Source organism: Ascaphus truei, chromosome 22 (assembly GCF_040206685.1).
Source record: "Ascaphus truei isolate aAscTru1 chromosome 22, aAscTru1.hap1, whole genome shotgun sequence".
NCBI lineage: Eukaryota > Metazoa > Chordata > Amphibia > Anura > Ascaphidae > Ascaphus > Ascaphus truei.
Genome location: NC_134504.1, coordinates 970,223 through 995,173, shown reverse-complemented (window position 1 = coordinate 995,173; position 24,951 = coordinate 970,223). Strand labels below are relative to the sequence as shown.

The 24,951-nt window shown below is 51.1% G+C and overlaps 1 protein-coding gene across 6 annotated transcripts in view; it reads left to right on the top strand.

Annotated features, from left to right (window-relative positions):
• The window catches only part of GAS7 (growth arrest specific 7), a 251,832-nt gene that overhangs the window by 99,959 nt on the left and 126,922 nt on the right, over positions 1-24,951 (top strand). For 5 of the 6 annotated variants that reach the window (XM_075579600.1, XM_075579599.1, XM_075579603.1 and 2 more), the window contains exon 2: positions 4,172-4,292. The exons of the other annotated variant lie outside the window; for it this stretch is intronic. In XM_075579600.1, coding sequence (XP_075435715.1) covers positions 4,172-4,292 — 121 coding nt within the window. The remainder of the gene's footprint in view (positions 1-4,171; positions 4,293-24,951) is intronic. 6 annotated transcript variants of the gene reach the window in all.

Sequence of the window (24,951 nt, the reverse complement as noted above, 5' to 3'; positions counted from 1 at the left end):
AAGCGCCCTGACTAGAGCTGGGGTTCCCCGATTCCAAGCGCCCTGACTAGAGCTGGGGTTCACCGATTCCAAGCACCCTGACTAGAGCTGGGGTTCACCGATTCCAAGCGCCCTGACTAGAGCTGGGGTTCACCGATTCCAAGCACCCTGACTAGAGCTGGGGTTCACAGATTCCAAGCACCCTGACTAGAGCTGGGGTTCACCGATTCCAAGCACCCTGACTAGAGCTGGGGTTCACCGATTCCAAGCGCCCTGACTAGAGCTGGGGTTCACTGATTCCAGGCACCGTGACTAGAGCTGGGGTACACCGATTCCTAGCACCCTGACTAGAGCTGGGGTTCACCGATTCCAGGCACCGTGACTAGAGCTGGGGTTCACCGACTCCAAGCACCCTGACTAGAGCTGGGGTTCACCGATTCCAAGCGCCCTGACTAAAACTGGGGTTCACCAACTCCAAGCACCCTGACTAGAGCTGGGGTTCACCGATTCCAAGCACCCTGACTAGAGCTGGGGTTCCCCGATTCCAAGCACCCTGACTAGAGCTGGGGTTCACCGCTTCCAAGCACCCTGACTAGAGCTGGGGTTCACCGATTCCAGGCGCTCTGACTAGAGCTGGGGTTCACCGATTCCAGGCGCCATGACTAGAGCTGGGGTTCACCGATTCCAGGCACCCTGACTAGAGCTGGGGTTCACCGACTCCAAGCACCCTGACTAGAGCTTGGGTTCACCGATTCCAAGCGCCTTGACTAGAACTGGGGTTCACCGACTCCAAGCACCCTGACTAGAGCTGGGGTTCACCGATTCCAAGCACCCTGACTAGAGCTGGGGTTCCCCGATTCCAAGCACCCTGACTAGAGCTGGGGTTCCCCGATTCCAAGCACCCTGACTAGAGCTGGGGTTCCCCGATTCCAAGCACCCTGACTAGAGCTGGGGTTCACCGATTCCAAGCACCCTGACTAGAGCTGGGGTTCACCGATTCCAAGCACCCTGACTAGAGCTGGGGTTCACCGATTCCAAGCGCCCTGACTAGAGCTGGGGTTCACCGATTCCAGGCACCCTGACTAGAGCTGGGGTTCACCGATTCCAGGCACCCTGACTAGAGCTGGGGTTCACCGATTCCAAGCGCCCTGCCTAGAGCTGGGGTTCACTGATTCCAAGCGCCCTGACTAGAGCTGGGGTTCACTGATTCCAAGCGCCCTGACTAGAGCTGGGGTTCACCGATTCCAAGCACCCTGACTAGAGCTGGGGTTCACTGATTCCAAGCGCCCTGACTAGAGCTGGGGTTCACCGATTCCAAGCACCCTGACTAGAGCTGGGGTTCACTGATTCCAAGCACCCTGACTAGAGCTGGGGTTCACCGACTCCAAGCGCCCTGACTAGAGCTGGGGTTCACCGATTCCAAGCACCCTGACTAGAGCTGGGGTTCACTGATTCCAAGCACCCTGACTAGAGCTGGGGTTCACCGACTCCAAGCGCCCTGACTAGAGCTGGGGTTCACTGATTCCAAGCACCCTGACTAGAGCTGGGGTTCACCGACTCCAAGCGCCCTGACTAGAGCTGGGGTTCCCCGATTCCAAGCACCCTGACTAGAGCTGGGGTTCACTGATTCCAAGCGCCCTGACTAGACGTATGTAAGAGGGTATTGCGGTCAGTGAATTTGTGGCAAAGGGTAGTTCCTGGACCTGAGGGGTTCTAAAGACCATCACATCCAGAAAATGTATACTATCCTTCTGGTAATTCAAAGCTTATTCAGTTAATTGTGAGGATTATCTGTTGGCTTTAGACCATCCAAATTAAAAACACAATATTAATGTATCTGGTGTATTGAAGAATCCGTTCTTAGAAGTTGTCTAGAATATGTGTAAGGGAATACATACAGTGATTAGCATAGACTGGGCACATGTAGTACCCTATAGCTTTACCTACCAATAGTATTATTGTTTTTTAAACAGAAATATTGCAATTTCAGAGGATCGTAGAGGAGCCTTCCCCTTAGAGCTGCATGTTCAGTTTCCCATTGAGTATTAGTACTCTGTTACATAATGCTATGAATGATAAAACCCCAAGAATGTCATTGGGACTTTTCAAATGTGTGTGTGTGTAACACACAAACCTACCTGTGGTTTTATTTGGCCCCCTCCTCCCCTGCATGGTGGTGTCGCCGGGTTCCCTGATCACGGTGGCCATTTTTTTTCTTCTCTACTATTCAATGCTTTATTGCTACGACACACGGAGACAGACAGACACCCCCCCCCCCCTGCGCAATGGCTGACCCATGGAGTCGGATCCCCAGCACCCTGCGTGGGGGTGCCATCGAGTCCCCTGATCGCGGCAGCTATTTTTTCCCCACGATCCCGGTTATAACGCCGTTGTATCGGGTGGACCCCGAGCACCATGTTATAATGGGGTTCAGCTGTATTTTGGACTACAGGTTGAAGGTGGAAATCAACAAATTGTGACAATGGTTGTAAAAGTGTGTCTTGTAAGATATTATGGGGTTGCCTGGGAGATTGTTCATGGTTTTATGAATGCCGGTGTTCTCGTGTCTGGGCCCACCCACAAATTGGGCCCATCTTCTGCATTTACCCGCATGGCCCCAGCCTCCCACCGATGCAGGACATGAGACCTCTCCCCCGTCCCACATTGCCACAAGGAAGTGAAAGAGCGGGGGATTCAGTGTGAGCATTAGAGAGGTGGCTGAGTTAGAGAGAAGGGGGGAATAAACGGGGGGGGGGAGTTAAGTGCAGGAGAGGGGAGAGTTAGAGAGGAGGGGGAAAGAGCATGACAGAGGGGGCCATAAAAATGTTTTTGCTGGGAGTTCAAAAATGGTATTTACGCCACTGTAACCATTCAATAAATCGGTAGCAACATCTCCATCAGCAGCGGAGAAACAGTTGGAATCAGTAAGTGACACTTCAAAACCAGACCAGTTGGCAAACCATGATACATTCTGTCCACTATATTTATCACTTTAAAATATGTTTTGTGAGGACTGAACAGATGTCGCTAAGCGCTGAATTAATAGTGCAAACAATTGTTACCACTGAAATGTTCTAGAAAAGAGCAGGACTTGCATTTGTGGGCCAGGCCTACACATATTGTCTCTGGCACTGCGCCCTTTTTATTTAATACGCGTCAGTGATATTTCTTTCATCCTTCTGACGGTTTTATCCTGTTGAGTCAAAACTAACGGTTTTTAGACTACCAAACAACAAATTCCTCCTGGGTTACATTATATAAACGAATAGCTGATTAAATAAACACACAGTATGTGTGATTTATAAAAGTAAATTGTGGCGTGGCACATAATCTGATCCATATAAATGCATTTGCTGCCAGAGGCGCGGTATCACCAGCTTGGCTCATCTTAAAGATTTGCTACAAGCAGCACACCCTAACGCTCAATCACATGAGCGGGAGGTAAGACATGCTAAGGTATAGCACATATGGGTCTTTGTTCTAACTCTAATTCCAATGCATTTCGGTACGTCCTGAACCTCTATGGCAAAGAGTGGCCAGGTCCAATCCTAAAGGCAAACCAACAGGTCAGGTTTTAAGGATATCCCTGGTTCAGCACAGATGGCTCAGTCAAAGACCGAGTCACTGATTGAGCCACCTGTGCTGAAGCAGGGATTTCCCTAATACCTGGCCGGGAGTTGGCCACCCTGCTGTATGGTCACTTGGAAACATCAGAACTGGACTCCAGTTTCATGATGACACGGAACTAGGCTGGCGCCAATAATGGAGGCGTCTGCAATGCATTGTGGGGAAGGGGTTAAAGATGCCGTCCCCATTAGAACATAGGGGAACTACTGGGTTTTAAAAGGGGTAAATAAATTGCCTGTCAATAGGAAGCCACAAGCAATGATGTTGCAGCTTTCTCTTGGGCCAAGCTTGGGCAGTCCTTTGTTTTCCCTGAGGGAAATTTAAACCCAGTAACTTCACCGGTAAGTTTCATGGTGTTCCCGGAGCTGACAAATAGCAGCGCTTGGCTCCAAAGTATCGCCCAGTTCCCACCCTGTAAAACAAAATGAATAGCAGAAACTTCTCCTTTAAGGTGAACGAAGCCTTAGCACCATTTGGTAAATCTGGATTGTTTTTACTTTTCTACAGCTGTTCTTGTTCCGTTCTAAAAAGGTCTGATTTCCCTGCATTTTACTTCTCGTTGTAGAAAGCCAGCATGATGAATCCTCACAGAATCGAGGACCCATCACAGAGCTCCCTCCCACAGGGGTGGCAGTGCTACATGTCTCCGCAGGGCCGCCGGTACTATGTAAACACCTGCACCAACGGTAAGTGCGCTGCACAGCCCACACATCACTGAATATCATCACTCATTAAGTATTACCTCGTTCCACGGAGACAAGTCTCATTATTATGGTCAAGTTCTGTTTCATTTCAGGTGTTTCATTGGCATCTAAGCAGCATCCAACCAAATATGTGAAGGTTAATGACCTGGTATAAACTATAACAGATACAATATATTCATGTAATAATCCTATAGGGTAGGGGAAGCCAACTCCGTTCTCAAGGGCCACCAACGGGTCAGGTTTTCAGGCTATCCCTGCTTCAGCACATAGGGTGCAGTCATTCTGACTGAGCCACTGATTGAGCCACCAGTGCTGAAGCAGGGATATCCTGAAAATCTTACCTCTTGGTAGCCCATGAGGACTGGAGTGGGCCAGTCCTGGTATAGGGGATACCTTCTCTGTGCCCTTATGAATTACTTGGCATGCCAGGTGCCGTACTAACGGATTATAGGGCCTGGGGGAATGCCCGATCAAAAACAGAAAGGGAGTGTCATTCATTTCCGTCACTGCCGAGGGAGAGGACGGTCATGTGATCAGTGCTGAAGTGACCGCAAATGCTGGACGTCCGGTATCACTCTGGTGCTGCCTGACCTCCAGCACTGAAAAGGTGTTACGCTGCTAGTCATCGATCAGGAATCGGACCCACAGGGCCGAGGTAGGGATCAAATGAACTGACCAGAGCCCAGGGACAGAGTCCTGTAAGACTATCCGTAGTCGGTAAGCAGGCAGGAGGTCAGGGCTGGCGGCAGTGGTGCAAAGTCCAGGCAAAGGGTCAGGGCAGGCGGCAGGCAGCGAGGTCAGGGGTCACAGTCCAGGGTCAGCAACAGGGATTCCAAATGAACAGGCTAACCTCCGGAACAGGGAAGCCACAGTGGCTCACAAACAAGCAAGGCTCATCAACAGGCTAGGCACAGCAACAGGGAAGGCTCAGCAGCTAGAGCGCAGGGTGGCCAGGAACACATACAATGCTAAGGCATGGGTTGGAAGTCAATTGCTGCTATTTAAGCCCTTGAACAGGTACAGCCAATATAGCAGGCTGCCAGTAATCAGAATGTCCACAGCAGCCAGGTGAGGGCGGGTTCCAGCCAAATCCTGGACTGGAACCCTTACAAAAGGTTAAAGCAGCAACCCCCCACCCGACCCATTATTTTTTTTAAAGCTTACCCCGGGAGCTGATCTGTGGCCCTGCGCCACCCAAGGCTCCCAGTTCCCGAACAACAAACATGGCCAAAGTGTCACTAATAGAGAAGTGCCACGTCAATGTTTCAGAGCTGGTCACCGCAGATCGAGCACAACGGAGAAGATAATTTTCTGTCCGGGAGGAAATATTCTCCCCCCTCCCCTATCCTTTCTCCCCCCCCTCGCTCTTTTCTCACCCCTTCTACCCCTTCCCCCCTAGATAATAGGGGTAATATCTTGGCCAGTACCAATTGCTTCTTTTAAGACTTTAAGAGCCCCAAGAAGGACTAAGAAGGCGGACGAAGACTTCTTACGTGCGGACCATTGGGATGGGCAGTGAGTGGCTATTGTGGGGCTCAAGCTCTTCAAGGTAGAAGGCCAGGATACTTTGTAAATTATCTTCCTTTTTATAGAGTTATCCCATTATTACAAGAGCGTCCGAGGTTGTGGTCAGAATCGACGTTAACATTTTATACCCGTGTGGCGCTTTGATGGGGGAAGCACAGGGGGTCATTTAATATAGAATGCAGTGGCCACCCGGACCATTATCGGTCAGAAATGTCCATTATAAGAGCTATTGAATTACCCCCTAAATGTAATAAATTATTTAGAAATACTTATTGGTAAAAAAAGACATAACTCACCCAGATGTTACACGTTCCCCGTTAGATCCTTTAATCACCCCCAGAACCCTGAATAAAGCAATTTCACATCTTTGTGCCTTAAAGCAAATCTCATTCTCCCCCCGAAAATCTCCAGCTCGGTCTCTTCTCTTCCTGTTTTTCCTTTCTTGTGTTATTTCTAACTCCGCAGCCTTTTTATTACAATCTGATTTATTTCCCTCTTTCTGAAGCGGTAATCTTCTTCTTGATCCCGAGTTCTCTGATCTCCAAAGACCCTCTGAGTTCCTGAGATATTTGAAGGTTTTTGCTGTTACAAACTATCACCCCTGCGCCCCCAATACAGTACGAAGCGCCGGAGACGGAAATCCTCCATGTTGCGGTTTTCTTTTGCAAAAACCACTAATTCGGACATTTCAAAATCCAATGATCAAAAGCAGCCAGAATCTGGGGTTCTGGAGCAAAACAAAATATTTTTTATGAATAAATTGTTTGTTTTTATCAGTGAGAGGGGGAGTCCCGAGTCCCTGATGGGGAAAGGGTGAGTCCCTGATGGGGGATGTCGGGGATTGGGGGGGTTGAGGGGAAGTCCTGATAGTGGGGATGAGAGAGTCCCTGATGGGGGAGTCCCTGATTTGGGGGGGATGTAGGAGACCAGGATGGGGGAAGTCGGGGATGGGGGGTTGGAGCGGAAGTCTCTGATGGATGGGGGAATGCAGGGAGTCCCTGATGGGGGGGGAGGGTGAGGGAGTTCCTGATTCAGGGGGCTGAAGGGGATAGGGGGGAAGCCCCTGATGGGGAGGGGGGGATGAGAGAGTTCCTGATGGGGGAATGTTAGGGGGGAGGAGTGGAAGGGAAGTCCCCTGATTTGGGGGGGGGGGGGGGGAGCATGAGGGAAGTCCCTGATGGATGGGGGGGGGGATGGGGGAAGTCCTTGATGGGGGGGTGGAGGAGAAGTCCCTGATGGGGCTGGGGGGGGGGAGGGCGCGAGTCCCTGATGGTCTCTTCAGCTTTTAGATAAGGTATTATCAAGAAAATGAATGATAAAAGGGACAGCACAGGCCGCATTATTTTATATCATTCTAAGGTTCAAATGATTACGTGTCAGAGAACTTTCCTAATCCTTCACCAAGTTGCTTTGTATCTTGTTTTTTTTATTCATGCTTGATGTGATGGTCTTCTTAAAGACCCCAAAGAGTGTACTCCCTTTAATGACTATTCCTTATATATACGATACCTTGAGAAAGCGCTCTGTGAAGCGTGAAACGTTGGTGGGGTTCTCCTGTGCCCCCTTTTTTATCCATGACCAATAAATAATTTTTTATAGGATACGCACCTTCTTTTACCTACTTTTTGATACTTATAGTAGTGCTCCTCCAATTTCCTCTATTCTACTTATATATACGATGGGATGAGGCAATAAATGGATTATGTATTTTTTAATACAAAAATGTAGAACAATTTTTAAAGGTGCAATCCCTTCTACTCTAAAATAAAATATTTTCCTTACATTTCAAAGGGGCAAAGCGCAGCATTTCTACAGGTTCTTTGTAAACTTCAGAAGTAGGGGGCGAGCTGTGTGTGGGACAGAACAAGATGGCTGATAGTATCAGATGAAGCATTCAATCACTGCTCACACCTGGGAGGTAGAGCCAATACACGGTGACAGTGAGACCAGCAGGGGATTCTGGGACAGCAAATTGCAACTGTACATTCTTGGTGATAAACACAGCCATCCTTAACATTAAAAGGGCTTGCTGTTTGTGTTGCCACGGTTCCACGACTGTGACGATCGATTTTTCCATCTTTTCTTTTATTAAACGGGAACAGTGGCAAATGGTGTTACTTGTAAAGGGACGAGGAAAGGCTGGGCTCCCGTCTTATATATCATAATAATAATATAATATATCATTTCTTGTATTGTGTCAACGTTTCGTTGTCCGTATCACAACTTCATCAGGAACAAAATTACAAAATTGCTTCTAAGGGGTCAGTCCCTCCTAGGGGCAAAGCGTAGTAATGGAAGTGACAGGGTTAAGGGGTCAGTCCCTCCTAGGGGCAAAGTGTAGTAATGGCAGTGACAGGGTTAAGGGGTTATATCTGGGTGATTCTTGTTTTACCCAAATTTGATACCTATAAGTATTTTTAAATAATTGTTTTAAAGGTATTATGTAAACACGCTGAGTTGAGACCTGGGAGGGGGCCGATTCCCTCTGGCTGCTCTCTGTGTGTTCAACAAGAGTTTGCACAGGCAGAGTCCCCTCTCTCCCTTCCCTCATCTTTATTGGCTCTGATGAGCGTGCGACAAAGGTAAAGAAAATACTTGATGGACATGTTGCTTTCCGCCTGCTTACATTGCACCTTGAAGTTCGCTGACCTTTTAGCCTGGATAAGTGGCCGGGCCACTTTAAGACGCTTGGAATGTGTGGTGTCCTGCGGAAAGTGACCCTCAGGTATGTGTTGCTTTAGAGACATTCTTATTGCCGGCTGCCAACGGAAAACTTCATCGCAGACACAATGTGGTGTTCATGCATCTCTGTGCCAGGTTACCAGGGAGGGAACACCGGCATAAAGCTAACGGGAGAATAGTTATTGTATTAACTTACAAATGGCAGCAGCCTTGTCACTGCAGCGAGGGTTAGCCCTGGATCCTGCCGTATTTATGTAATGCCGCAGGGCAGAGACATTTACTGCACCGCAGTAGTTATTAATCCCATTTCTTAGAGCTGATGGTGACCTCTTGGGTACAGATACTAACTCCATCTCGGACATTGTCGGTTTTATTTAAGGCTGAAGAGGCAGCTTGTGGGCAATCTCACTCACAGCCTTTGAAGTAGGTGAACCCAGGTTATATCCCAGCATCAATTTTCGCTTTATCTCCCTGCACCAAATGAGATTGTAATCTCGTCTGCAGCAGTCGCTGAAAAATCTATGTACGTAGCCAGGGAATAACTATGAACAGGGTCAGGGGAAAACATTACTACTATCGATGAAAAGACCCCGTCGTATTCTGAAAAGTAACTTCGCAAACCAGCACTCTGAATTCATGCAAAGAGACGGCACACGGTAATCCAATCTTGACAACAGTTTAATCTATTTGCAAAACAGGCTTCTTTGCCAATGAAAGGGTTAATGGTTAAAAGGGGACCCGTTCTATTTTTCCGTCTCATGCGCAAAACACGGGGTTTGCATGAGTCCAAGATCCGCAAACCTCATTTGTTCCAGGGAAAGGATGTCCACATAATAGCATGTGGGAGTGGCAGCCAGCGTGGAAAACTGCGTACGCAAGTAAACAAAACACCCTCTCTGATCATGTGACCTGCAGAACATCCAATGGCGTGCATTCTTCTGGGATCGCAGGCTTTTCGGAAGTCTGCATTGGACATTCCCTCGCTCTGACCAATGAGGGTCCATTTATACTGGCCCCGTCTGCCATCACCCATTACACTGGCCCCATCGGCCATCACCCGTTATACTGGCCCTGTCTGCCATCTCCCGTTATACTGGCCCCATCGGCCATCACCCGTTATACTGACCCCATCTGCCATCACCCGTCATACTGGCCCTGTCTGCCATCGCCCGTTATACTGGCCCCATCTGCCATCACCCGTTATACTGGCCCCATCGGTCATCACCCGTTATACTGGCCCCATCTGCCATCACCCGTTATACTGGCCCCATCTGCCATCACCCGTCATACTGGCCCGTCTGCCATCACCCGTTATACTGGCCCCATCGGCCATCACCCGTTATACTGGCCCCATCTGCCATCACCCGTTATACTGGCCCCATCTGCCATCTCCCGTTATACTGGCCCCATCTGCCATCACCCGTCATACTGGCCCCGTCTGCCATCACCCGTTATACTGGCCCCATCGGCCATCACCCAGTATACTGGCCCCATCTGCCATCACCCAGTATACTGGCCCCATCTGCCATCACCCGTTATACTGGCCCCATCTGCCATCGCCCGTTATACTGGCCCCATCTGCCATCGCCCGTTATACTGGCCCCGTCTGCCATCGCCCATTATACTGGCCCCATCTGCCATCACCCGTTATACTGGCCCCATCTGCCATCGCCCGTTATACTGGCCCCATCTGCCATCACCCGTTATACTGGCCCCATTTGCCATCACCCGTTATACTGGCCCCAACTGCCATCACCGGTTCTACTGCCCCATCGGCCATCGCCCATTATACTGGCCCCATCTGCCATCACCCGTTATACTGGCCCCATCGGCCATCGCCCATTATACTGGCCCCATCTGCCATCACCCGTTACACTGGCCCCATCTGCCATCACCCATTATACTGGCCCCATCGGCCATCGCCCATTATACTGGCCCCATCGGCCATCACCCATTATACTTGACCCATCGGCCATCGCCCATTATACTGGCCCCATCTGCCATCTCCCCTTATACTGGCCCCATCTGCCATCACCCGTTATACTGGCCCCATCTGCCATCATCCATTATACTGGCCCCATCTGCCATCACCCGTTATACTGGCCCCATCTGTCATCACCCGTTATACTGGCCCCATCTGCCATCATCCGTTATACTGGTCCCATCGGCCATCATCCGTTATACTGGCCCCATCTGCCATCATCCGTTATACTGGCCCCATCTGCCATCACCCGTTCTACTGGCCCCATCTGCCATCATCCGTTATACTGGCCCCATCTGCCATCACCAGTTCTACTGGCCCCATCGGCCCGTCACCCGTTATACTGGCCCCGTCTGCCATCACCCGTTATACTGGCCCCATCGGCCATCACCCGTTATACTGGCCCCATCGGCCCGTCACCCGTTATACAGGCCCCGTCTGCCATCGCCCGTTATACTGGCCCCATCAGCCATCACCCGTTATACTGGCCCCACCGGCCCGTCACCCGTTATACTGGCCCCGTCTGCCATCACCCGTTATACTGGCCCCATCGGCCATCACCCGTTATACTGGCCCCGTCTGCCATCACCCGTTATACTGGCCCCATCTGCCATCACCCGTTATACTGGCCCCATCGGCCATCTACCGTTATACTGGCCCCGTCTGCCATCGCCCGTTATACTGGCCCCATCTGCCATCATCCGTTATACTGGCCCCATCTGCCATCACCCGTTATACTGGCCCCATTTGCCATCGCCCGTTATACTGGCCCCATCTGCCATCACCCGTTATACTGGCCCCATCGGCCATCATCCGTTATACTGGCCCCATCTGCCATCACCCGTTATACTGGCCCCATCGGCCATCATCCGTTATACTGGCCCCATCTGCCATCACCCGTTATACTGGCCCCGTCGGCCATCATCCGTTATACTGGCTCCATCGGCCATCACCCGTTATACTGGCCCCATCTGCCATCATCCGTTATACTGGCCCCATCTGCCATCACCCGTTATACTGGCCCCATCGGCCATCATCCGTTATACTGGCCCCATCTGCCATCGCCCGTTATACTGCCATCGCCCGTTATACTGGCCCCACCTGCCATCGCCCATTATACTGGCCCCATCTGCCATCACCCGTTATACTGGCCCCATCGGCCATCGCCCATTATACTGGCCCCATCTGCCATCACCCGTTACACTGGCCCCATCTGCCATCACCCATTATACTGGCCCCATCGGCCATCGCCCATTATACTGGCCCCATCGGCCATCACCCATTATACTTGACCCATCGGCCATCGCCCATTATACTGGCCCCATCTGCCATCTCCCCTTATACTGGCCCCATCTGCCATCACCCGTTATACTGGCCCCATCTGCCATCATCCATTATACTGGCCCCATCTGCCATCACCCGTTATACTGGCCCCATCTGTCATCACCCGTTATACTGGCCCCATCTGCCATCACCCGTTATACTGGCCCCATCTGCCATCATCCGTTATACTGGTCCCATCGGCCATCATCCGTTATACTGGCCCCATCTGCCATCATCCGTTATACTGGCCCCATCTGCCATCACCCGTTCTACTGGCCCCATCTGCCATCATCCGTTATACTGGCCCCATCTGCCATCACCCGTTCTACTGGCCCCATCGGCCCGTCACCCGTTATACTGGCCCCGTCTGCCATCACCCGTTATACTGGCCCCATCGGCCATCACCCGTTATACTGGCCCCATCGGCCCGTCACCCGTTATACAGGCCCCGTCTGCCATCGCCCGTTATACTGGCCCCATCAGCCATCACCCGTTATACTGGCCCCACCGGCCCGTCACCCGTTATACTGGCCCCGTCTGCCATCACCCGTTATACTGGCCCCATCGGCCATCACCCGTTATACTGGCCCCGTCTGCCATCACCCGTTATACTGGCCCCATCTGCCATCACCCGTTATACTGGCCCCATCGGCCATCTACCGTTATACTGACCCCGTCTGCCATCGCCCGTTATACTGGCCCCATCTGCCATCATCCGTTATACTGGCCCCATCTGCCATCACCCGTTATACTGGCCCCATTTGCCATCGCCCGTTATACTGGCCCCATCTGCCATCACCCGTTATACTGGCCCCATCGGCCATCATCCGTTATACTGGCCCCATCTGCCATCACCCGTTATACTGGCCCCATCGGCCATCATCCGTTATACTGGCCCCATCTGCCATCACCCGTTATACTGGCCCCGTCGGCCATCATCCGTTATACTGGCTCCATCGGCCATCACCCGTTATACTGGCCCCATCTGCCATCATCCGTTATACTGGCCCCATCTGCCATCACCCGTTATACTGGCCCCATCGGCCATCATCCGTTATACTGGCCCCATCTGCCATCGCCCGTTATACTGCCATCGCCCGTTATACTGGCCCCACCTGCCATCGCCCGTTATACTGCCATCGCCCGTTATACTGGCCCCATCTGCCATCACCCGTTATACTTGCCCCATTTGCCATCACCCATTATACTGGCCCCATCTGCCATCACCCATTATACTGGCCCCATTTGCCATCACCCGTTATACTGGCCCCATCTGCCATCACCCGTTATACTGGCCCCATCGGCCATCACCCGTTATACTGGCCCCATCGGCCATCATCCGTTATACTGGCCCCGTCTGCCATCGCCCGTTATACTGGCCCCATCTGCCATCATCCGTTATACTGGCCCCATCTGCCATCGCCCGTTATACTGGCCCCATCTGCCATCACCCGTTATACTGGCCCCGTCTGCCATCACCCGTTATACTGGCTCCATCTGCCATCACCCCTTATACTGCCATCGCCCGTTATACTGGCCCCACCTGCCATCGCCCTTTATACTGGCCCCATTTGCCATCACCCATTATACTGGCCCCATCTGCCATCACCCATTATACTGGCCCCATTTGCCATCACCCGTTATACTGGCCCCATCTGCCATCACCCGTTATACTGGCCCCATCGGCCATCACCCGTTATACTGGCCCCATCGGCCATCATCCGTTATACTGGCCCCGTCTGCCATCGCCCGTTATACTGGCCCCATCTGCCATCATCCGTTATATTGGCCCCATATGCCATCGCCCGTTATACTGGCCCCATCTGCCATCGCCCGTTATACTGGCCCCATCTGCCATCGCCCGTTATACTGGCCCCATCTGCCATCACCCGTTATACTGGCCCCGTCTGCCATCATCCGTTATACTGGCCCCATCTGCCATCGCCCGTTATACTGGCCCCACCTGCCATCGCCCTTTATACTGGCCCCATCTGCCATCACCCGTTATACTGGCCCCATCTGCCATCACCCTTTATACTGGCCCCATCGGCCATCACCCACTGTGTGTCTATGTAAGGAACCATATGCAAATGTTCCTGACTCAAACTGTTTTGCACTAAACTGTGTTAGAACAAAAGGACCGCTTGGGATTCAGGTGCCATATTTGAGTCTATTTGATCTAATGTTGAATATCTTAGTCCCACGCCGAGCTGCCGACAGGCCTCCCTCTCATTCTGTCGCGCACCGGAAGCAGAGAGCGCTGACATCAGAGCGCTTCCGGCGCGCTGACTTGAGAGAGGCCCGTTGGTGTGGGACAAAGGGATAGAGTCATGCAGGCTGCTGCTAAGAGAGAGCCGGGACCCGGCCGCAAGAGAACCGGCAGACGGGCCTGACCAGAGGTCGGGCCCAACTTGCAGTGCCGGCTGGGCTCCCTGACTCACCGGGCCCGGGATGCCAACCCCGGCAGACCCACCCTGTTGGTGGCCCTGAGTGTGGTGTCCATTATAGATTAGCAACTGTAAGAGTTAAATTCCACTAGTTTCCCCCCATAATAATGCATGTAAAGAGGCCTCGAACCGACTTCTATAATTACTTCCGTGGAAATAATATCTCTTCTCAGTGTTCATGACTTCGCCGAGAGGAGCTCTGCCTTGTAATAGTAATTGATTCCCCCATATGTTAGTGGCTCCGGCCTTATTTAATAGGTACAGGACCTTGTCAGAGAGAAACAAACTAAGGGACATTCTTTTTCTAGTCTATTCCACGTTCTGTTAGTCATCTGAAATGCTGCGCCCTCTGGTTGCCGTATGACAGAGACACCACGTCATGAGGTTTGGCATTCCAAAGGTCGCATGATCTCTTCACCACGTCATGAGCTTTCTGCCCATCTGTTAGGGGAGATTGTGTTCATCTCCGTTGGACGTTTTCCGCGCACCTTATCAGTGATGTCGTGATCACGTCATAGCTCCGTGGAGCGGTCACATGATCGCAATTACCGGAGGGCTGTGGTACTCTGGCACTCAAAGAGTTGGTTGGATGGATTTGGAGCAATACACTCAGATTGAGTGAAGTATCTGCTGCGGTTTTTCCTGTTCTGCGCAGTTCTCCGCGGGGGCGGCCTCTCCCACCAGCTGTTGGTAGGGGGCAGTCATCCTGAAGAACACAACAGATTGCAAGCTGTTTGGGGCAAGAACTCATGTCTTTCCATTATTGTATTGATAACGGAGTAATGTGAGATTTCTCTTGTCGCTTCAGTAAACTGCAGTCTTTGTTATCTGCCAATGTGCCGGTGCCGGTATTATACTTCTGTGACAATACATTGCTGAATGATTGTGGCTGCGTTCCCTTTTGTTCAAAGCGTCTCGTATTCCATGTTGGAGATCTGCCATGACTTTCTCTAAATGTATGAACTCCGGCTCCATATGTGTTCTTTGTGTGTTTCTTATAGACTTTACAACACTCAAATTTCACAACCCTCCTAGCGGCAAAGCATACTAATGGCAGTGACAGGGTTAAGGGGTCAGTCCCTCCTAGCGGCAAAGCATACTAATGGCAGTGACAGGGTTAAGGGGTCAGTCCCTCCTAGCGGCAAAGCATACTAATGGCAGTGACAGGGTTAAGGGGTCAGTCCCTCCTAGCGGCAAAGCATACTAATGGCAGTGACAGGGTTAAGGGGCCCATCCCTCCTAGGAGCAAAGTGTACTAATGGCAGTGACAGGGTTAAGGGGTCAGTCCCTCCTAGCGGCAAAGCGTACTAATGGCAGTGACAGGGTTAAGGGGCCCATCCCTCCTAGGAGCAAAGTGTACTAATGGCAGTGACAGGGTTAAGGGGTCAGTCCCTCCTAGCGGCAAAGCGTACTAATGGCAGTGACAGGGTTAAGGGGCCCATCCCTCCTAGGAGCAAAGTGTACTAATGGCAGTGACAGGGTTAAGGGGTCAGTCCCTCCTAGGGGCAAAGTGTACTAATGGCAGTGACCGGGTTAAGGGGTCAGTCCCTCCTAGCGGCAAAGCGTACTAATGGCAGTGACAGGGTTAAGGGGCCCATCCCTCCTAGGAGCAAAGCATACTAATGGCAGTTACAGGGTTAAGGGGTCAGTCCCTCATAGGGGCAAACTGTACTAATGGCCGTGACCGGGTTAAGGGGTCAGTCCCTCCTAGCGGCAAAGCGTACTAATGGCAGTGACAGGGTTAAGGGGCCCATCCCTCCTAGGAGCAAAGTGTACTAATGGCAGTGACAGGGTTAAGGGGTCAGTCCCTCCTAGCGGCAAAGCGTACTAATGGCAGTGACAGGGTTAAGGGGCCCATCCCTCCTAGGAGCAAAGTGTACTAATGGCAGTGACAGGGTTAAGGGGTCAGTCCCTCCTAGGGGCAAAGTGTACTAATGGCAGTGACCGGGTTAAGGGGTCAGTCCCTCCTAGCGGCAAAGCGTACTAATGGCAGTGACAGGGTTAAGGGGCCCATCCCTCCTAGGAGCAAAGTGTACTAATGGCAGTGACCGGGTTAAGGGGTCAGTCCCTCCTAGCGGCAAAGCGTACTAATGGCAGTGACATGGTTAAGGGGTCAGTCCCTTCTAGGGGCAAAGTGTACCAATGGCAGTGACAGGGTTAAGGGGTCAGTCCCTTCTAGGGGCAACATGTACTAATGGCAGTTTAATGGGTTAAGCATTTTTTTTTTTAAACCAATCAAATACATAGTATAAATATCTTTAAATCCTCCTTTAATGCAGTAATCCTTACTGCTCTTTGTAACATATTATGACAGCTCGGCCACATTGCATGGTCTTTTCTCTCACATTAAGGCAGGAAACGTAGGCCCCGCTTATCAGGTTTATTAACAAAAGGGCACAAAAGAGGACATGAACAAAAACTAAACAGCCAGCTCCCTCTGGAGCACTAACTAACACACCTGTCAGCTCCATAACTACAGATTGGAGAGCAAAGCTCTGTTACGATTCTTAGCCCTTTTACCTCTGTAAGCGACAACACCCGAAATCTCTCTGAGCCCCTCTCAGGCTGCGAGTTTGGTCCAAACCAGGGGAGTGCAATCTTTTTCCCCTTCGCCCCCTGCCAGCTGTCCCCCTCTCCACCCCCCCCCCCCCCCCCGGCTCCGGCGTTATAGGGTCATGACATCATGTTGCGACACATGACCCGTGGCATCATTGGCATTGCCATTGTGACGCTTCTCCAGAGGCCTTTTAAGGGCCTTCAGAAAGCGCCCTGGGCCTCTGTAAACCCCGCGCCCCCCGCAGAGAATCTTGCAACCCTCCCATGGGGGTCTCGCCCACAGTTTGCGCACCCCTGGTCCAAACAACAGGCCCTGCGTCCAGCAGGCCTGGGAACTGTTCCCCCCGTGTCCTTGCAGGTTGGGGTAAGGCTCGGGTCTCTCGGGCTGCTCTGTAAAGCTCTTGCAATCAGCAGTTACCTGAGAAACACTAGCTGCTTGTCTAGCTTGGAGTTTAACCTCCTGATTGCTGGAGCATGCATACTGCATGCTCTCTCTAACATAGATAGTCTGTGACTGTCACAATATATATTTATATCGCTATATATTTACTTAATTTGATAAAATGGGTCACCTGGAGTTGACCTGTAGCACTGAGCCACAGGGATATTACAGTTGCTGAGACCCCTAAATTAGGGAGACCCTTATGAGAATTCTTGTCTAGGAAAAACAATATGGCCGCCGGTGTCAGCCTCACTCTGGCAGCCAATAGAGCGCTGTAAAAAATCTGTTTCTTTTGTTAATGTTACCTGAATGGGGGCGAAGTGTCCGCTGGATTAATGGATTCTTGACCTCTGATAACCCCCTGGAACTGGAGATAGGTATTTTTTGTACCGTCAGAAGGCCACTGTCAGCATTCGATTGGTCGCTGGAGTATGATTAAACCTGGTGGCCATTTTGTCTCCCCCGGGTAAGACCTGCGCATTCCTAGCAACTTAGGGCTATAAAAGGGGTCTGACCGCATTATTCCAGCACAGAGAATGCCGCGGTGAGGAGAATGCCGCGGTGAGGAGAATGCCGCGGTGAGGAGAATGCCGCGGTGAGGAGAATGCCGCGGTGAGGAGAATGCCGCGGTGAGGAGTAGTATCCTACTAACTGGCTGCTGGCGTAAATCTTGTTTTAGCGCTGAATAGTAACGCAGCATGTACCAAAATGTACAAGCGTAGAAATACATGTACTGTAATACATTTTGCGTATTAAAAACAGTTATTGTTTTTAACACAGCTGCATCAGCGCACACGCACATTTAGGTATAACGAACCCCATATTTACATAGTTACATAGTTACATAGTTACATAGTAGATGAGGTTGAAAAAAGACTTCCGTCCATCAAGTTCAACCTATGCTAAATTTATACAACAGATACTTTATCCTATATCTATACTTACTTATTGATCCAGAGGAAGGCAAACAAAAAACCCCATTAAGAGGAAAAATTAATTCCTTCCTGACTCCAAGAATTGGCAATCGGATTAATCCCTGGATCAACATCCTTCCCATGTATACTTATTTGGTATATACCATTCCCATCTAAAAAGATGTCCAACTTTTTTTGAACAAATCTATTGTATCTGCCATCACAGTCTCCATGGGTAATGAATTCCACATTGTAACTGCCCTTACTGTAAAGAACCCTTTCCTTTGTTGCTGGTGAAATTTCCTTTCCTCCAACCTTAAGGGATGGCCCCGAGTCCTTTGTACTGCCCGTGGGATGAATAGTTCTTTTGAAAGCTCCTTGTATTGTCCCCGAATATATTTGTATATAGTTATCATATCCCCTCTTAGACGCCTCTTTTCTAATGTATATAAATCTAATTTAGCTAGCCTCTCCTCATAAGTTAGAATGCCCATCCCCTTTATTAATTTGGTGACTCTTCTCTGCACTCTCTCTAGTTCCATAATGTCTTTTCTTAGGATTGGTGCCCAAAATTGTACTCCATATTCAAGGTGTGGTCTTACTAATGCTTTGTAAAGGGGCATAATTATGTTTACTTCCCTTCCATCCATTGCCCGTTTGATGCAAGATAAGATCTTGTTTGCCTTTGCAGCTACTGCATGACATTGGGCACTATTGCTAAGCCTGCTGTCTACAAGCACTCCTAAATCCTTCTCCATCAAGGATTCCCCCAATATATCTCCATTTAATTTGTAAGTCGCCTTTTTATTCTTGTATCCCAAATGCATAACCTTACATTTATCTGTATTAAACCTCATCTGCCATTTACCTGCCCACGTTTCCAGTATTTCAGAAATAGATCATACTACACTAGGAAACAGACTTCATTCAATTACACATCAGATTGAAGATGCCAACGAGATATGGGATCAATTTGTTACTTAAACATTGTCAAAGTATATTGTCTTTACTCGGAGGATGAGAAAGGAGGAGAGACGCTCTCACCACCGGTACGGCCATGCTAAAATTAGCTTGTATTCTGATAAAAGCCATTTCCCGGGAATTCTACACTCGGAAGTGTCCTGGGATTTTACATTGGGACTCTTATCCTTTATTTGAATCTAGCTAATTAGCTACGTTCCACCTCTGCAAATCGTACGGACAGTCCTGTCAGCACGATTATCACAGCTCGCCAGGCGCAGGGGATCTGGATGTATTTAGCGGTTGTCGGGACTAAAGGTGAACGAATTGCAGCTGCTCACCATTCTATTTCCTAAGCCAGAGCAGCACATAATAAAAGTACTTAAAAAAAAATGTTAAACCTAAAATAAAAACGCATTTACAAAACAAATTGCTATGTTACAACAACATTTTCGGAAACTGTTGGTCTTACTCTTTGGAGAGATGTTTTAAAGATATTCAAGACGATTTACATTCCTGAGATACTAAGTCCTAAAAACAGGGTTCTGTGGATGGATTAATATCTAGCAACATTTGGATATTATATCTATGTGTGTGTATATGTGTATATATATATATATATATATACATACATACATTACCCACAATTAAATATAGCCCCAAGGGCATTTTTAGGGAGCATTGCTGCTGTAAAAGGAACTTCCCTTTTGCGGAGCGACCTTCCTTCTGCGGAGTTGCATTGCCATGACAACACGGCGTCACGTTCTGTCGTGACGCTGCAGGGTGAGGGGCCCCGCTTCCGGCATGTCGTGTTGGGCTCTACCGATGGTAAAGCCCGCCCTGTCAACAGGTCAGGTATTAAGGATGTTCAGGCTTTGGCGCATGTAGTTCCATCATAATGGCTGAGCCACTGATTGGACCACTGATTGGGCCACCTGTGCTGAAACCGCGATGTCCTTCCTACCTGACCTGGTGAGGGCTCTCAGGACTGGAGTTGAGCGTCCCTGACATAGAGAATGTCTGTACCTGGTGATTATGTTAGAATGATGTCTCCGCTTTATAAGCCAGGACACGTATCTGAATACAGTATGCTGGTAATTTACATGTGTGTAATAAAGGCTTCGGATCCTCAGATGTCTCCCTCTTGTGGTGACTTATTGAATTGTCTGTTACAAGTGATGTATTTTTATTTGCTGTATGCTATACTGTCCAGAGTTATTGTCACTTTGTTAACCCCCATAACTTCTTTAATGTGTGTATGAAACATCTCCCAGCGTCACATTGCAAAGCCAGTAACAAAGCTTACACTGCGACCCAAAAGGTTGAAATAGCTGTCTGTGAGTAGGTTACTGGCTAGGCACTTTAACCCACGCTGTGCTGAAAAAGCTGTGAAATGTGGCAGTCATGAGCTTAGATCAGTGGTTTTCAACTTTTTTTTTGTTAAGGAACCCTAGAATTAGATAGTACAATTCTGGGGAGCCCCAACCCTCCAGTTTTCCCTTTCTTAAAAGGCTGAAGTCCACAACATATATTTTTACCTTTTGGGTTCTTTGCGGATGCTTAAAAGACTGAACTAGCGGTCACCCAGCAGCACAAGCGGCTCCGTCCAGCGGTCACCCAGCGGCTCCGTCCAGCGTTCACCCAGCGGCTCCGTTCAGCGGTCACCCAGCAGCACAAGCGGCTCCGTCCAGCGGTCACCCAGCGGCTCCATCCAGCGGTCACCCAGCGGCTCCGTCCAGCGTTCACCCAGCAGCACAAGCGGCTCTGTCCAGCGTTCACCCAGCAGCACAAGCGGCTCTGTCCAGCGGTCACCCAGCGGCTCCGTTCAGCGGTCACCCAGCAGCACAAGTGGCTCCATCCAGCGGTCACCCAGCGGCTCCGTTCAGCGGTCACCCAGCAGCACAAGCGGCTCCGTCCAACAGTCACCTAGCAGCACAAGCGGCTCTGTCCAGCGGTCACCCAGCGGCTCCGTCCAGCGGTCACCCAGCGGCTCCGTCCAGCGGTCACCCAGCGGCTCCGTTCAGCGGTCACCCAGCAGCACAAGCGGCTCCGTCCAACAGTCACCTAGCAGCACAAGCGGCTCTGTCCAGCGGTCACCCAGTGGCTCCGTCCAGCGTTCATCCAGCGGCTCTGTCCAGCAGTCACCCAGCGGCTCCGTTCAACGGTCACCCAGCAGCACAAGCGGCTCCGTCCAGCGGTCACCCAGCAGCAAAAGTGGCTCCGTCCAGTGGTCACCCAGCAGCACAAGTGGATTCATCCAGCGGTCACTCAGCAGCACAAGCGGCTCCGTCCAGTGGTCACCCAGCAGCACAAGCGGCTCCGTCCAGCGGTCACCCAGCAGCACAAGTGGCTCCGTCCAGCGGTCACCCAGCAGCACAAGCGTCTCCATCCAGCGGTCACCCAGCAGCACAAGCGGCTCCGTCCAGCGGTCACCCAGCACCACAAGCGGCTCCATCCAGCGGTCACCTAGCAGCACAAGCGGCTCCGTCCAGCGGTCACCTAGCAGCACAAGCGGCTCCGTCCAGCGGTCACCCAGCAGCACAAGCGGCTCCATCCAGCGGTCACCCAGCAGCACAAGCGGCTCGTCCAGCGGTCACCCAGCAGCACAAGCGGCTCGTCCAGCGGTCACCCAGCAGCACAAGCGGCTCGTCCAGCGGTCACCCAGCAGCACAAGCGGCTTGTCCAGCGGTCACCCAACAGCACAAGCGGCTCCAGCCCCCAGTGAAACGTAGAATAAACACAGGACTGCTAGGGGAGCGCCTGGGGAAGGGCTGGGGTAGCGGCAGGGGGAGCACCTGGGGAAAGGCTGGTGGGAGCGCCTGGGGAAAGGCTGGGGGAGCGCCTGCGGAAGGGCTGGGGTAGCGGCAGGGGGAGCGCCTGGGGAAAGGCTGATGGGAGCGCCTGCGGAAGGGCTGGGGAGGGCTGGGGGAGCACCTGCGGAAGGGCAAGGGGAGCGCCTGGGGAAAGGCTGGGGGAGCGCCTGGACAAGTGTCCCGAGCAGCCAAGTGTTAGGGGCGGCCAACACTAGAAATTGGGCCCTCCTACTGGGCGTGTAGAGCCCCCCTGTCCACCACTCAAGAACCACTTTACCCCATCCCCCCTCAACTACTAAACCTGTACCCAGGCTCCAGGTCGACACTACGCTGGGCCGCGGGAAAGCTGTCGGCGGTCCTGAATAAACATATATATTGTGCTGTAGTCTTGCAATGAAAGTCCTAATTAAAACACACAGTATATATTAGAAGTAGATGAGCATTTTCTGAAAGTTTCCATGTGCACAGATACTGAATTCTGCCGGCACCAGAGCTGTGGATAAAGAGCTCACCGAGCCGCATTGCCGATCAGTGGCAATGTCCCATGAAGAGCTCACCGAGCCGCATTGCCGACCGGTGGCAATGTCCCATGAAGAGCTCACCGAGCCGCATTGCCGATCGGTGGCAATGTCCCATGAAGAGTTCACCGAGCCGCATTGCCGATCGGTGGCAATGTCCCATGAAGAGCTCACCGAGCCGCATTGCCGACCGGTGGCAATGTCCCATGAAGAGCTCACCGAGCCGCATTGCCGATCAGTGGCAATGTCCCATGAAGAGCTCACCGAGCCGCATTGCCGACCGGTGGCAATGTCCCATGAAGAGCTCACCGAGCCGCATTGCCGATCAGTGGCAATGTCCCATGAAGAGCTCACTGAGCCGCATTGCCGATCAGTGGCAATGTCCCATGAAGAGCTCACCGAGCCGCATTGCCGATCAGTGGCAATGTCCCATGAAGAGCTCACCGAGCCGCATTGCCGATCAGTGGCAATGTCCCATGAAGAGCTCACCGAGCCGCATTGCCGATCAGTGGCAATGTCCCATGAAGAACGGTGAAGCTGGTGGGAGGACAGAAGAATCTTATTGTTTTTTTCCCATCATGTCTGAAATCGGATTTGCCGGACGAGCGAAAATGTTTTCTCCGGTTCGGTGGAAAACTGCGCAGCGTTTTCCTGAAAGGGAATTCATGGCCGAGGACATTAAAGGCACGTTTGTCTGTGTCTCGCGGTAGAAGGGATACATTTTTGGTTATATTGTAGGCACACCAGAGTGACACAACGATCTCGTCCTACCACGCCCAACACTGTGTTTTTAAATCTGATGCTCTGTTCAGGAGATATAAGCGTTATAGTGCATATCCGGGAGGTTAAAATGGAGGCTGGTGATTTAAGAAAGTAATGATTTTTAACACACAGTTAATCTCATATAGGCTTCTGGGGGGGATTGCTGATTTAAAGCAGCAGTCACACCCTAAAATGGGTATTGATTTTTTACACAATTGAAACCAGGGGGTCCCCCGAAACTGAATCGCGTTATTTTTAGCGCCGGGGAACTCCCGGCCATTCATTAGGAAGCAGCAGCGTCATCCGCTGCAAATTACTTTGGCCCTCGGTATGGTGGCCATTTTGTATCGCCCAAGAGAGCGGAAACACGGACGCCAAAACTACGTTAAAAATGGACTAGGAGGAGCCCGGATAAAACAAATTCTCGGTGCTGTGCTAGAGCAATGCCTTATACAGAGATCCGCCTCCTGCTTTATACAGGGACCTGCCTTATATACAGAGACCTGCCTCCTGCCTTATACAGAGCTCCGTCTCCTGCCTCATACAGGGCCCCGTCTCCTGCCTTATATAGAGACTCGCCTCTTGCCTTATACAGGGACCTGCCTTATACAGAGACCTGCCTCCTGCCTTATACAGAGCCCCGTCTCCTGCCTTACACAGAGACCCGCCTCCTGCCTTATACAGAGACCCACCTCCTGCCTTATACAGAGACCCGCCTCCTGCCTTATACAGAGACCCGCCTCCTGCCTTATACAGAGACCCGCCTCCTGCCTTATACAGGGGCCCGCCTCCTGCCTTATACAGGGGCCCGCCTCCTGCCTTATACAGAGGCCCACCTCCTGCCTTATACAGGGGCACGCCTCCTGCCTTATACAGGGGCCCACCTCCTTCTTATACAGAGGCCCGCCTCCTGCCTCATACAGAGGCCCGCCTCCTGCCTTATACAGAGTCTCGCCTCCTGCCTTATACAGAGACCTGCCTCCTGCCCTATACAGAGGCCCGCCTCCTTATACAGGGACTCGTCTCCTGCCCTATACAGAGGCAGAAGCCGTCAGTCCCATATATTTCCCATATTAACCATATCACTGTAGTAAGTTGCTCTGTTCCTAGATGGAACCGGTCAATATTAAGGAAGAGGTCTTCTGCTGTATGACACCTTCCAACGCTGGAAGACGCCTTACTGCCCATTAACGTGTGTGTCTTACTGCGGAAGGCTGCTTAGTAAACCCGGCCCAGTCCCCGGAGCTCAGGGACACGTGTTTCTCTGTAGTACAATGTGTTCGATGCGGGACTTTGAGTGTTGGCTTTTTACTTGTGAATCAGTCTTGAATCCCAGCCAGATGAAAGCTGACTCAGAGACAGACACAGACAGCTCTGTTTGTTCCCAGCTACGACTTTGCTTACACTTTGTGGCATACTTTCTCCCGCCCCACCAAATAACGCAGAAACATCAGGGTCTATGAATGAACCTCTGAAGAAGGATAATAATTCTGCTTGCGTTGTTAAAAACAGCAATTCCTCCAAGGGCCAAAGTGTACTAATGGCAGTAACAGTGTTAGTGGGTCAGTCCCTCCTTGGGCCAAAGTGTACTAATGGCAGTGACAGGGTTAAGGGGTCGTCCCTCCGAGAGGCAAATTGTACTAATGGCAGTGACAGGGTTAGTGGGTCAGTCCCTCCTAGGGGCAAATTGTACTAATGGCAGTGACAGGGTTAAAG